General features: G+C 39.7%; 1 protein-coding gene across 1 annotated transcript in view; it reads right to left on the bottom strand.

Moving 5' to 3' along the window:
* LOC140935359 (uncharacterized) overlaps positions 1-12,500 on the bottom strand; it is a 17,529-nt gene that overhangs the window by 3,820 nt on the left and 1,209 nt on the right. Inside the window, exons 2-14 of the mRNA XM_073384911.1 lie at positions 11,020-11,144; positions 9,635-9,700; positions 8,512-8,569; positions 7,644-7,721; positions 6,351-6,451; positions 5,841-5,937; positions 5,184-5,252; positions 4,452-4,541; positions 4,021-4,078; positions 2,547-2,665; positions 1,891-1,971; positions 238-284; positions 45-112 (exon numbers count right to left, since the gene is read on the bottom strand). Of these exons, the coding sequence (XP_073241012.1) occupies positions 45-112; positions 238-284; positions 1,891-1,971; positions 2,547-2,665; positions 4,021-4,078; positions 4,452-4,541; positions 5,184-5,252; positions 5,841-5,937; positions 6,351-6,451; positions 7,644-7,721; positions 8,512-8,569; positions 9,635-9,700; positions 11,020-11,144 (1,057 nt within the window). The remainder of the gene's footprint in view (positions 1-44; positions 113-237; positions 285-1,890; positions 1,972-2,546; positions 2,666-4,020; positions 4,079-4,451; positions 4,542-5,183; positions 5,253-5,840; positions 5,938-6,350; positions 6,452-7,643; positions 7,722-8,511; positions 8,570-9,634; positions 9,701-11,019; positions 11,145-12,500) is intronic.

The raw sequence follows: 12,500 nt of genomic DNA, 5'->3' as shown, positions 1-12,500 counted from the left end.
AAATGTGAAAAGTCCTGTGGGCATTTCCTGCTAACTAAACGAACCTGTAAAAACATTCAAGAACCAACTGTCTGTCGCATAGTCCTGGGTCGTCTCAATCTGAAGCTCTGCCCTGAAACAAAAAAAAACACACAAGAATACTCTTCGTGAAAAAACCTGCGAATAATGGTCATAAGTTGATGAACAAGCCATGATTTGGTGCGCAAAAAGACTTTTGTACGGAAATGTTATGTTTACCAATCACGGTTGATGTTGCCATTCTCATCAGGCAGCGGCCAGTCAACCTGTGGAAAATCGCAAGAACAAAACTGAACAAGTTAGTTAAGAAAAGAAAAAACAAATTGGACAGGCTAAATGAGAAAAAAATTGATATTTATTATGGCCTGAACATGGAAAAAAATATGGGTCGTCGAATCAGTCTGTCGAAAGACCCAGAAATTTGACAGGCGACGTTCTTGTATAGCCACAGGTTATAAATTTATATAGAAATTGTACTAGATTGATCTCAGGCTGCGTGAAAACGGGGTGCAACAAATCCCAACATTGTTGCGCCAACAATGTTGGGAGTTGTTGCGTGAGTGTTGGCAGGAGTGCAAACGGATGCAACAACTCCCAACAATGTTGGGACCTGCAGTGCATCGTGGGAAGAATACAACCCATAAGTCTTTGTAATCCATGCGTAATGAGTTTGCGTGGCCCCAACAATGTTGGAAGAGCTGTGCAAACGGATCCAACATTGTTACGCTACGCTTCGGCGATCACGGAACAAAAGAAATGTTGGGAGTTGTTGGCTGAAAAGTTTGACCGGTTTCAAACTTTGCGCAACAACATGCAACAACATCCAACAACATGCAACAGGGTGTGCAAACGGACGCAACATGTTACCTCCAACAATATTGGGAGTTGTAGGCCAACAACGTTGCGTCCATTTGCACGGGGCTTCAGTACTACATACTCAGACACATACAGCACAATAGTAGGGACTGCAACGTCGAAGCCATCCCGGTTTATATGATAATATGTATATAAGAACATCTTAAAATTATTTAAAGCTGTGTGCCAAATTGATAAAGATTTTATCTTTATGCTAGTAGATCGTAATTCAAATTCTTAATGCGCCAACTGTTTTGATGGCAAAAGAGCGCAATGGGTGTGGCCTCTAAGGGCGATAAAGGAGGCTTTCACCTGATTTGCCGATATCAAATCCAACGACTGTTATTTTGATCGGATAGAGAGCCTTTACTTTGTTCAGTTCAACAGTTTCTATCCTTAAGAGAAATACAGCGAAACCTCTATTAAGAGGACACCTTCGAGACCTTCCAAAGTGACCGCTTAATAGAGGTTTCTAAAAATTGCGCAACGTTTGTTAACGATAATTTTTCAACTGTTACTCTTTACTGTGGTAATAAAGCTCGGATCCATTTTGTTAAGGAAGCTGTGCTGTACTTTGTACAAGACTTTTAGGTGAAATTTGATTGCTGATGACAATCATCATACTGCCGGATATCGGTCTTATCTACAGTTTTTTAACAGCTAAATGTATTGATTTACCTTTATTAATCGACTACAGTCCGTATTTTAAGGATTTAATCCAATACTACTATTCAGTCCGGTGTCCGCTTAATAGAGGTTTTTAATAATAGAAATTAGCCAAATACAATTCATTTTAGTTTCCGCGTCCGCCCTTGAGTAGCTAAAAATACTTTGCCTTTCCAGATCTAGCCTTTCCCCAACTTTTGGGCAACTCGGAAACTCTTTCTGTACACTTAGATTTCACAGAATATTGCATAATATATTAAGCAAAATTTAATGCAGTTTTCTAACTCTTAATATCAGTAAAGGCCCATCACAAGATAAGCTCCATTGTAATCACTTTTCAACGTAACAAACCTCGCTTATAACATGTGAGGCCTGGAATGTAAGGGCCATCCAGTAGCTTCCTACCATCTCGCAAATGCTGAAAAGGACAATCTAAACCAAAAAAGAGAAACGAGAGAAAGTTAGAAACAGCTTGTATTCCAAAGGAAAGAATATCAGAGCTCGCGGGTGCTTGGGTTCCAGTGCACACTTTTCGTTTTCACTGCCGCTCATATTCACCTTACTAATCCCTAACATTTCTTTTTTTGTTATCCGCATCAGCGTTAAGACATTACAGTTTATTAGCTATCCGGTATAGTATCAACAATTATCCAGTATGTGACTCTCTACCTTACAGATCAGCCACAATCGCGCGGCCATAACCCCTCAAGTTCGCGCTTTCTCAATTCAGCGGATCCGACTATCTCGGAGCCTGGAACAGGTTTTTTGCGAGTTCCCCCGGTTCTCTGTATAAAAATATTAAGTTCTCAGCCTTTGATAAGGAAACGATTTTTCATTCTCATGCAAATAAAACTCCTTTCCACAAGAAAGGTTGTGCACTTGCAATTGACCTCATTTTGAACCTGAGGGTTTTTGGAGCTGGTAGTATACTATTAGTATTACTAGTTAGTACTATTTTACTACCCGTATAGTCTGAGTTATACTGTCAGTAAAATGACTCAGCTTACCATTTTCCAAACCCCGAGCCACATCGCAGGTAGCAAGATTTTATGAAACAAAAAGAAGAGCTTGCCAGCAATAAACACCACCATGTGAGAGGTAGAGGGCAGATTCAAAGTTACGGTGCCTGGAAAGAGCATTGACAGATAAGTATAGGTAATCACATCATTCCGAGTACAATTTGGAGTAAAAATTTCCTTGTGCTCACAGTAAATTTTTCAGACCAACAAAAGTGCGCGTGCCAGTGGAATATCAATTATAATAAAACGAACTAGAACAGTAAAACTAACCGCTAAAAGTAAAGATAAATCCCTGAAGGAAATCTTAAAATTAATAAAATACACTTCTGAAAAGGTAAGTATTTAACTTAATTCGTCTAACAGAAGTAGCATGCATCTTTAATTTCCCTTGATAGAACGATTTATAACTTCAGACCTGACCTCTAAAATCGATACCCGTTTTCAGACCTGGCATATATAGGCTGATCATTACTTAGATATATTCGAATACCAACAAAACAATTCTTTAAACACATTTCAAATTGGCAGATTTCTCTTTCTTTCTTTCATAGTTGAATTAAAGAAAGTTTCTCTATTGTTCGTAAAACAAGAGCTGCGATTACCTCATTTTGAAAGTGAGGGTTTTTGGAACTCGGAAGTGGCCTATTCGACACGAAATTGAAAAATTTTGAATTGCCCAAGGAAGGGAAGCTAAGACCGTCCCACGCCGTGGTTCTGCAAACCTAAGACCGTCCCACGCCGTAATTCCGCTAATCTAAGACTGTCCCAGGCCGTGGATTCCGCGAATCTAAGACCGTCCCAGGCCGTGGATTCCGTATTCTTTGTCAGTGAATCTTGGATTCCGGATTCCAACCATTAGTGGAATTGTGGATTCCATTCCGGATTTCAATCATCTGTGGGATTCCGGATTCCATTGGCTGTATTTAGGATTCCAAAGCCCAGTATTCTGGATTCCACCAGGTAAACTCCGCGACTATCAGAAATTTCCAGGATTTCGATATCTACATTCTCTTTACATGGGGTGATACAAACAAAATATTTTAAGAATTATGGTGTGGAGAAAATGTTTGGTACTGAAATGACGTAACGGGAGAGGTGTGGGTAAATTTGTTAAGTTGCAAAGTTGGTCTAAGACCGTAAAGTTGGGTGCGATGTAATCGATACACAACCGTATGTAATATAAATGCGTGTAAAATCTCTGCTTAATGCCGAAAAACGTATTTCACATTTAAATATCTAATTGAGAAGAAAAATTAGCGATAGCAATGAATGACGTTTCGATGACTACATGTCGGTCATCACTTTCAAATTCGTGTAGTTCTTAATTCCGTGAGCTACACGAACTTGAAAATGATGACATGGAGTCATCGAAACCGTCATTCATTACTGTGATCGTTAATTTTCAGTTATTCTCAGTGGTTTTTCTAAAACCTCCGTCACCAAATATCTAAATTGAACTTACTATTTTTCTTGTAAATGAACAGAGTTGCAATATCCTGAGACCTGGTTTTCAAACCTAGCTGTAAGTTTAAAATGAACGAAAAATATCAACTTGATTAAACTGAGGGCATAAAACTAACTGACCATGCCTTCTAAGAAAGTCTAGCAAAAGAGTTATGCAAACAAATAAATAGAACGTTCACTTCCTAGGTGAGTCCCTACTATTGTCTCTTTATACCGATTCTTACTCGTTGCACGCGACATTAACAAAGTTTAGCCTGTTCAAGGTGTTACGATAGTAGAGAGCGGGAAAAATTTAGAAGAAAGAGATGAAAGAGGGTTCCTTTGCTCTCAACCCCTACCTCACCCTCTCACTAATTTTCCTGCTCACACGCTCTTTGCAGGGTCCCCACAATCTGAGCGCCTAGAACAGGCTAAGAAATATATACTTACCAAGCAGTAAATCAGTGGCATGTAGATATGCTGGTAAAAGTATCGAGGAAGCCAATTTTGATCCCATTTAATCCGTCTCATGTCTGGCTTCTACGAGAAGCAGAAAATCATTAAGGGACTGCGTAATGTGAAAAAAATAACGAGGAAATAAAAGAGACTATTAATGATGGATACATTTCTAAGATACTAGCACTGAACTACACAATCGATCCAAGCAAAAAAAGTGGGGTCGATTCTTTTAAAGGTTGACACCGCTAAGACCGCCACTTTGTATCCTTCTAAGAGAGTTGTACACCAGGCGCCGGTCGTTCAAAAAGTTGGATAGCGCTATCCACCGGATAAATTGCTATCTAGAGGGATATCCTGTAGATTGTGATTTATCCAGTGAATAGCGCTATCCACCGGATAAATTTCTATCCGGAGGGATATCCTGTAGATTGTGATTTATCCAGTGAATAGCGCTATCCACCGGATAAATTGCTATCCAGAGGGCTATCCTGTAGATTGTGATTTATCCAGTGAATAGTGCTATCCACCGGATAAATTGCTATCCAGAGGGATATCCTGTAGATTTTGATTTATCCAGTGAATAGCGCTATTAGGGCCTGTAGAAAAGACTCAACAAGGGCAGGGACTAACACCAAGTGCAAGTTTTTGGAAGGTGTCCATTTTTGTTGATAAAACCACCCGGACGCTTACTTTACTAACTGTAAAATAAAAGAAGCCACTCACATGTTTGGCTGTGCTGATATCAGGATCAAAACCATCGATGTTGGTGTAAGGGTGATGACCAAAGATGTGCTAAAAATAAAAACCTCGAAATGCTGAATTCCTATATTGACCGTACTTAAAAGTTTGAAACATTCTACTGTTAAAATTCGACAATAGCAATTCTTTTTATTTTTCGATTAACCAACATTTTATTATATTCATTGTTGTGATAGGTAGGTTTCAGCTTTTGGCGAGGTAACAGGTATTTCATAAAATGTGTAACTTACGAAATACAGTGTATTATAGCGTCTGTGGTCGATGCGTGCGCACTGCTTTTGCTTATGTTTGCATCGTTGTTGCGTAATATATGTAATCGCTTTGCAGTTTTCAGCCAACAGCTACCACATGGCGTGCGGTGAGTATGCGATTAATCAAAATCTTTGCACCTTGCCTTGTACGGGGCCTGCCGATCATGACACTGCTGATGAGCCCAAAACCGAGTGAAAGCTTACTGTTACTGCGCATCTTATCATTTTAGGCTGGCGCATGCGTAATATGGTCAAGCAGTGGAGGTTGGTGGTATATGTGCTTAGTTCTTGTTTTGGTCTTGTGTAAAGCAACCCCTTGTGCTGACAAGCCACTCAATTTTGTGCGTCTATCGCGAGCAATACAGTTTACCTGATAAACCCAAACGTGGTAAGACGCTCCTATTAAGAAGTCATGAATATGACCAACCACTCTCCACATAATGGGATTGCTTGTCACGGCAAAGTGGCTGATGAAAAACAATAAGATTCGATAGTAAAGAGCGACACATCTAAAGATAGACTGCATACTTTGTGTAAACCTCCGCCTACCCCCTCCCCTACCCCACGAGATAAGCAAAAATACAAAGCAGATTTCAACCAGGCTGTGTGATTATTTCTTTGTGTTGTTTTTTCCTTTGCCTTTTTCCTCTATCTTGGTGGTCAAAATCACTAATTACCAAAAGTGACAGTTTTTTTTACCAGGTCTTACAAATGCAACATATTATAGGTTTTCTAAACTCGGCATCATAAAATATTTAGTCTGATCTAAAACGAGTATCTTCATCATTGAGGGTTACTTGGCTAGTGGGTCAACCGTGGGCGCTGTTTTTGTTGTTGTTTTTTTTTTTAATATAGAAGAAAAGATTAACTTGCAGTTTACCTTGCATCGTGAACATTGTGCATTGCTGTTTGAGCCGAGAACCATCCCATAAGTGAGGTCGCAACACAGGAAAGAAAAAAATTGTCGATCAACCAGAACATCTATACAGGAATGGAACCAGAATGGAACAAAAGAAGACTACAATGAATTTAGAAAGTGAAGTAATTCATAAAAGTTACTTTTAAAAGTCCCCGGGGGGTACTCCAGGGAATTCTTGGTGAGGGTGTGCCGCCCGGTTCTTCAAATCCTGACCCGATTTCAGACCAAAAAATGTGGTTTTCTACACCCGATTTCAAACAAGAACTCTTACTAGAACCAATACTCGTTTTCAGACCTACGCCTTTAGGCAGAAATTATGTTATCATCACTTAGATTAGAGCGCTAACAAGAAAATTATCCAAATCCATTTCGAATACGCATATTTCTCTTCCTTTCTTACTCATTTGGAAGTGAAAAGATAAATACGTTCATACACTCCATAGTTCCATCGAAAACCATACCCGATTCTAGACCAAAATGGGAAAAGTGTATACCCGTTTTCAGACCAAAACGGCGCAAAAACCCTACCCGATGGTACGGACCATACCTATATGGTTTATATACGGGAGTACCCTCCCCCCCGGTAAAAGTCTTGTCCATTTGTAATTATTTTTTTCTTTGGGACTGTGAACAAACAAGTGTCGACGGTTTTTCGTGTGAAACTGACGTTAAAAAGTGTCGCTGTCGACCATGCATGCATCAGTGATGCCGATCGGACCAAAATTTCAAAAACAACAAAAAAAATACAGCCAGCGGGAACATTCGATGCAGGACTACAGTGATGTTTTTTTTTTTTTCGATAAAAGCCTATGGCTTGAGTTTCAATAGCCTATGAATACAACTTGGTTTCTCCTTGCTCCTCTCAGCTAGGGACGTAGCGAAACGTCTTTAGCGGCGGGGAGCAAGGAGAAACGGCTGTATTTTTTCAGGCTAGAGTTTTCATTTTAACTCTTTTTTTTCCTTAGCAAATTTTAACTTGGTTATTTTTGATTCACACGTATCTTTGAGCGCGCATGTTCTGGGACAAACTAACGGCCTTTTAAATATAGCCCTACCGCATCGTTACGCTTCATTTTGCTGTGAACAATATATATTTTTGCGTCAGATTTTGTACCGTCTGTATGAGCCTTTACCTTACACTATCTCATAAAAGCTTCTTGACTTTGAACGGAAACCTCTTTTCAAAATAAACAAACAAGCAAACTTTGCAACGTTAAAAGAAGGCCTCGTTTGGGAACTGGGAAATGAACTAACCTGTGCAAGATACATGGTAACCGCTATCGATGGCATAATAATGAATCTTAACCACATCCATGGTGAGCTTTTGGGATCCTGTTGAAACAGAATACTTCAGTGAGGGTGCTAATGGGAGTACTCAATTCTCAGTTAACGACTAATTTGGTGCTTTTCGCACATAGTATCAGTTAATGTGCCACTGGGTGATCAGCTGGACAGAAAAAAGGCAGAAAATAGTATTTCTTGTTGCAAAACTATGTTGCTTTCGGTAACATCAACGATTGTATTAATAGAATGTCACTTAACTGTTAATTTTTCATTTCTCAGTTAACTACTAATTTTTTGGCCAATTGTTAGTTGAATACTGTTTTTTTTTTGGTCAAATATCAGTTAACTGCTAACCCTATAGGCACCCTCTTCAGCTAAAGCCCCATGTATTTGGAGAAAAGTTGGCTCGGGCAAAAAGGTCAACCACCTATCCGAGCGGATCCTGGGGGAGCCAACGTCTTTTATGTTTCCATACAAAACTTGGCGAACCGTTTACGTAAAGGGTGACCCGGCTAGGCGAGCAATATATACCCACTTTGACTCGCCTAGTCAACTCGCTCATGGTTAGACAATCAGAGCATGCGCGCAAGCGCTGTGGTTTTAGGCAATCAGGTTGCTTGACTGTGTGGGTAGGGAGACTGGATATGAAAAAGGCAGTGGAGGGCAGGGTTGACGAAATAAAGGCGACTTTCTCGGCTCAATTATTGCTCTTGTACGTATACTTCATGGAACACCCAGGCTCTGGATATTACTCTATCCTAGTAAATTGTAGAATACAAGTCGATCTGGTTGTATATGCTGTTCAATATTTCTAGATTCATGTTTATACTCAGCTTACCTGTTTTGTTTCCTTGAAATAATTCTTTACCTTCTCTCTCATTGTGTTGTAAAAGGCCCTGCAATAAACGCATTTTAACGCTAAAGAACTTGCCGAGCTGTACGCATCTCCAAATAAAATTAAACATTATAACTACAACTGGTTTAAAATGGATCCAGTTTTTAAACTAATAATGTCAGTAGATAATCCAGCTGCTCTCTGTAAAGCATCGATTGGGCCGTTGCAAGGTGCCCGACTTATTTCGGTGTTTCAATGTCAGGAAATGACTATAAACAAGGCCGGGAATAACTCTATGTTTACGTTTTTGGGAGATGTGCAGTAACTGATTTGACTGTAAAAATAGCTACTTTCAAAGAAAAAATTCTTAAGTGCATTTCGAGCGATCGTAGCTGATTTCTACCGCACAAAGCATCGTGGAGGGATGTTAGTCATTCGGACACAGGGCTATCCAAGCATTACACACTGTAATTTTCAGGGAGTTATAATAACTCCTCTAGTGGGGCTAATTTAACTCTTTACAGTGGAGTTATTTTTCGTGGAGTTATTTTAACTCCAAAAAGGAGTTTAAAGAACTCTTTTTCAGGAGTAAAAGTAACCCCAGATATTGAGGAGTTAAAATAACCCCAAAAAAGGAGTTATCCTGTACCTAAAATTTTTACTCCACTTTCAGAGTTAAATTAACTCCGAAAAGAGTAAAAACAACCCATGTAAGGAGTACAAGTAACCCCATTTCGGAGTAATTTTAACTCCAGACTGGGAGTAAAAGAACTCTTTTTCAGGAGTTAAAATGACCCCAAATTCGGAGTTAAATTAGGAGTTAAAATAACCCCAAAAAAGGGGTTATCCTGTACCTAAAATTTTTACTCCATTTTTGGAGTTATAATAACTCCCTAAAAATTACGGTGTACACCTTGGTGGAGATAAATTTGAAGAAAAGTTTTTTGTCCAATAAAGCAACTTCAATTTAGCATTTTACTTAGAAAAACAAAAAAACAAAGTGAGCCCCGACCTTCAGAATTGAAGTTCGTCTCGTCAACCATGAGGAAGTTCAAAATTTTGCAAGCATTCATTTGACATTTGCTAAAAGTACTTTCATCCTTATTTTTGTCTCGGTTCTGCTTACCCACGTTCGGGGAAAGTTGGAAACTTATTGGTAACAAGATCACCAACATAGTACTTTTGTAATGTTCTGTTGAAAGAAAAATTAAATGTGTCAGTTCTTCAACTTTCCTACCATACTATGGATCGTTGTAATGACTCAAAGCTGGGTCCCTCTCACAATAATTGTTGAATTTTTGTCCTTAACATGTCAGTCAAGGGTATGGGGGACATACCATCTGACTTACACCATTTTTAGTGATCCCAAAACAATTTGAATTTTAACTTGCTCTTCTCGCAGGCTTTTCATGTGCTAGGTTTGAAGTTCTGCTGGGCTTACTGGACGAAAGGTATAATTGCCCACTAATTATTTACTTTGGCTCTAGCAAGAGAACACAATTCTGTTGGTTTTGGTCAGCATCATTCTCAACTTAAGGGCTGGTGTCGTAATTCTTCTCGTCAACCGGCAACTTATGTTCCCTATCTAGCAAGCCAATCGAAATGTGACCTGATGGTTCCCGCCCTTAGACCGGGAAAATGTTCACCCCTGATTGCTCGGCGAAAAAGTGCTCGGACCAGTAAGCGAATCAAAACCCATCGCAATGACCTTGCGGTGCCAGCGCCATGGGCGGGAATTTGATTTGTCGAAAAGGCTTTTTCGCCCGAGGTGTTTTTATCTTGTCCACACTAAAAGCGTTTTTGCTTGAATGCACATACCGTAAATGCTCGAATTAGCGCCCAGCTTCCAAATAAGCGCCCCCATCCCCCCCAAGAAAAAATGAGTTTCGGTACTCGGTACGATATACGAGACGTATACGATCTATACTGTTCTTTTAATGAAATGTGACATTTCATTAAAAGAACAGTATTTCATAATAGTGTAAACAGTAACGTCCTTTCAAAGTCGCACAGGTTTGCTTCTCATTTCCTCAATAGAAATATCCATGTGAGAACATAGCTGCTTCACTTTATTAAGTTCCTCGTAAACTTCGAATAAGCCTCCCCCCCCCCCCCCCTCCTCTCGCCTTAGAAAATTAAATAAGCGGCCCGGGCGCTAATTCGAGCATTTACGGTATACCTTTTTATGCGTCTTCCCTTTTCGCCCCTTTTGAGGAGGTTTAAGGAAACAATCGTCTTCGAAAACAGACTGAACGTGGAATCTTCGAAATACGGAGAGTTATCGTTTTCAGGTGCGGCCGGGCAATAACAAGGGTCTTCTAATACGCTGACTTCATAGCTACTCGTGTATGACAAGCCTAAAAAAATCGCAGAAACACCCGAGACCCCTCACTCAAAGGTATCGCTGACACAGCACTGTTAAAGCAAGGGCACTAAGGAGAACACACGTCCAAGAACAGCCTGGAACGAATAAGTATGTAAAGAGAGCCTAGAGCTACTTCAAGAGCTTACTTGGGGGCAACTTCACTGAAGGCATGATATGTCTCAAACACGATAGTAACTTCTTTCCCTGCTGCCATGCAAAGGACATCTGAGCCGCCTGGATGATGTGTGAGAAATTTGCTGACATCATAAACCTAAAGAAACAATAAGAACGTAAAATTTAAAATAATAAGTCAGTGAGCCCTGTAAAATGAATTCCGTCAGCGGAACAGCAAGAAATTTTTTTTGGTCTTCTACTGACTTTTCTCTACACTTTGAAAAGTACATGGTCTTACTGTATTTATTCCAAGCGCCCAGGTCCCAAAAAATTTAAAATTTTTGGACCTGGAGAGCGGGCGCTTATTCGAGGCGGGAGCTTATCGCAGGCTTCGTGCTTATTAGATTTTCACCATTTTCAGTAATATGGTATGTTTACTTTGCAACAAAACATGCACAATAAACGGAAATAAGAAAACGCGAAGATGTAACCAAGCAAGGTTTCAGTTAAATAATCTGAATAAAAATCCGTCTTCGGGAAAGTCTCCTATTTAATAGTACTTGTTCAATTTCAATTTCCATCTCATCGTCGCTCACGTCAATAATTAGTGAATTCTCTGGTGCTGCCTTCACAATGTCCGACATCGTTGGAGGGGGGTGGGGTGGTGGTGGGCGCTTATTACCTTTTTCTGCCATTAGGATGGGCGCTTATTCGAGGTGGGCCCTAATTCGAGGTTCTGCGCTTATTTGAATAAATACGGTATTTAAGAACATATATATCAGACATGTCGGTGTATCTCTCCCCAATGGTTCCTTGCTATTGCTAATCCTGATTCTACAGTTCTTTTGCTTTTCCATCTTAGTTTGTTGTTATTCAACCGCTAAAGTTAGTTTCATACGGCTGTGTAAATTATTTTCGTGAATTCTTTCTGAACAAAAAATAATTTCTACTTCCTCTTTTTACTTTTTTTTAAATTTTAGTCATTAGTAGAGTGTTAACTTCACGCTTAGCGGTATCGTTGATTGTTATCTTGCTTTCGCCAAGTCATACACTAGGCTATACTTGCCGTGGGCAACAAATATCAAATAGCGTCTTTGTTTGAAGCGTAAGCCCAGTTGGTTCAACAACAATATTTTGCATGTCGATCAAACTGTCAAACAATTGCGATAATGTTCATTCTTTATTTTGTTCGCCCGGCCTTGGATTGCTGAAGGGCTTTATATTAATAGATCACAGTTTTAAGTCCTCCAGTAAAATAAATGATCATGTTGTTTTTGTTGATGTTGTTGTTATGTGCAGCAAATTCAACCGTCAACCAAGGGTCAGTATGTCATGCGCGTGAGCTAACCATTATCTGTGGGCGGGCAGGAAAAGGCCAATCACAACTTGAAAAGGTACTATTGAATGGTACTTATGATTACGTGTAGGTGCCTTATGATGTATGTACGTACGTATGTACGTATGATGTTTGATACTTGAAACCATTCTCCCGGGTTTTGGTCTGTTTTATAAT

The sequence above is a fragment of the Porites lutea genome, chromosome 4 (assembly GCF_958299795.1).
Source record: "Porites lutea chromosome 4, jaPorLute2.1, whole genome shotgun sequence".
Classification (NCBI taxonomy): domain Eukaryota; kingdom Metazoa; phylum Cnidaria; class Anthozoa; order Scleractinia; family Poritidae; genus Porites; species Porites lutea.
This window is presented reverse-complemented; position numbering and strand designations above follow the sequence as displayed.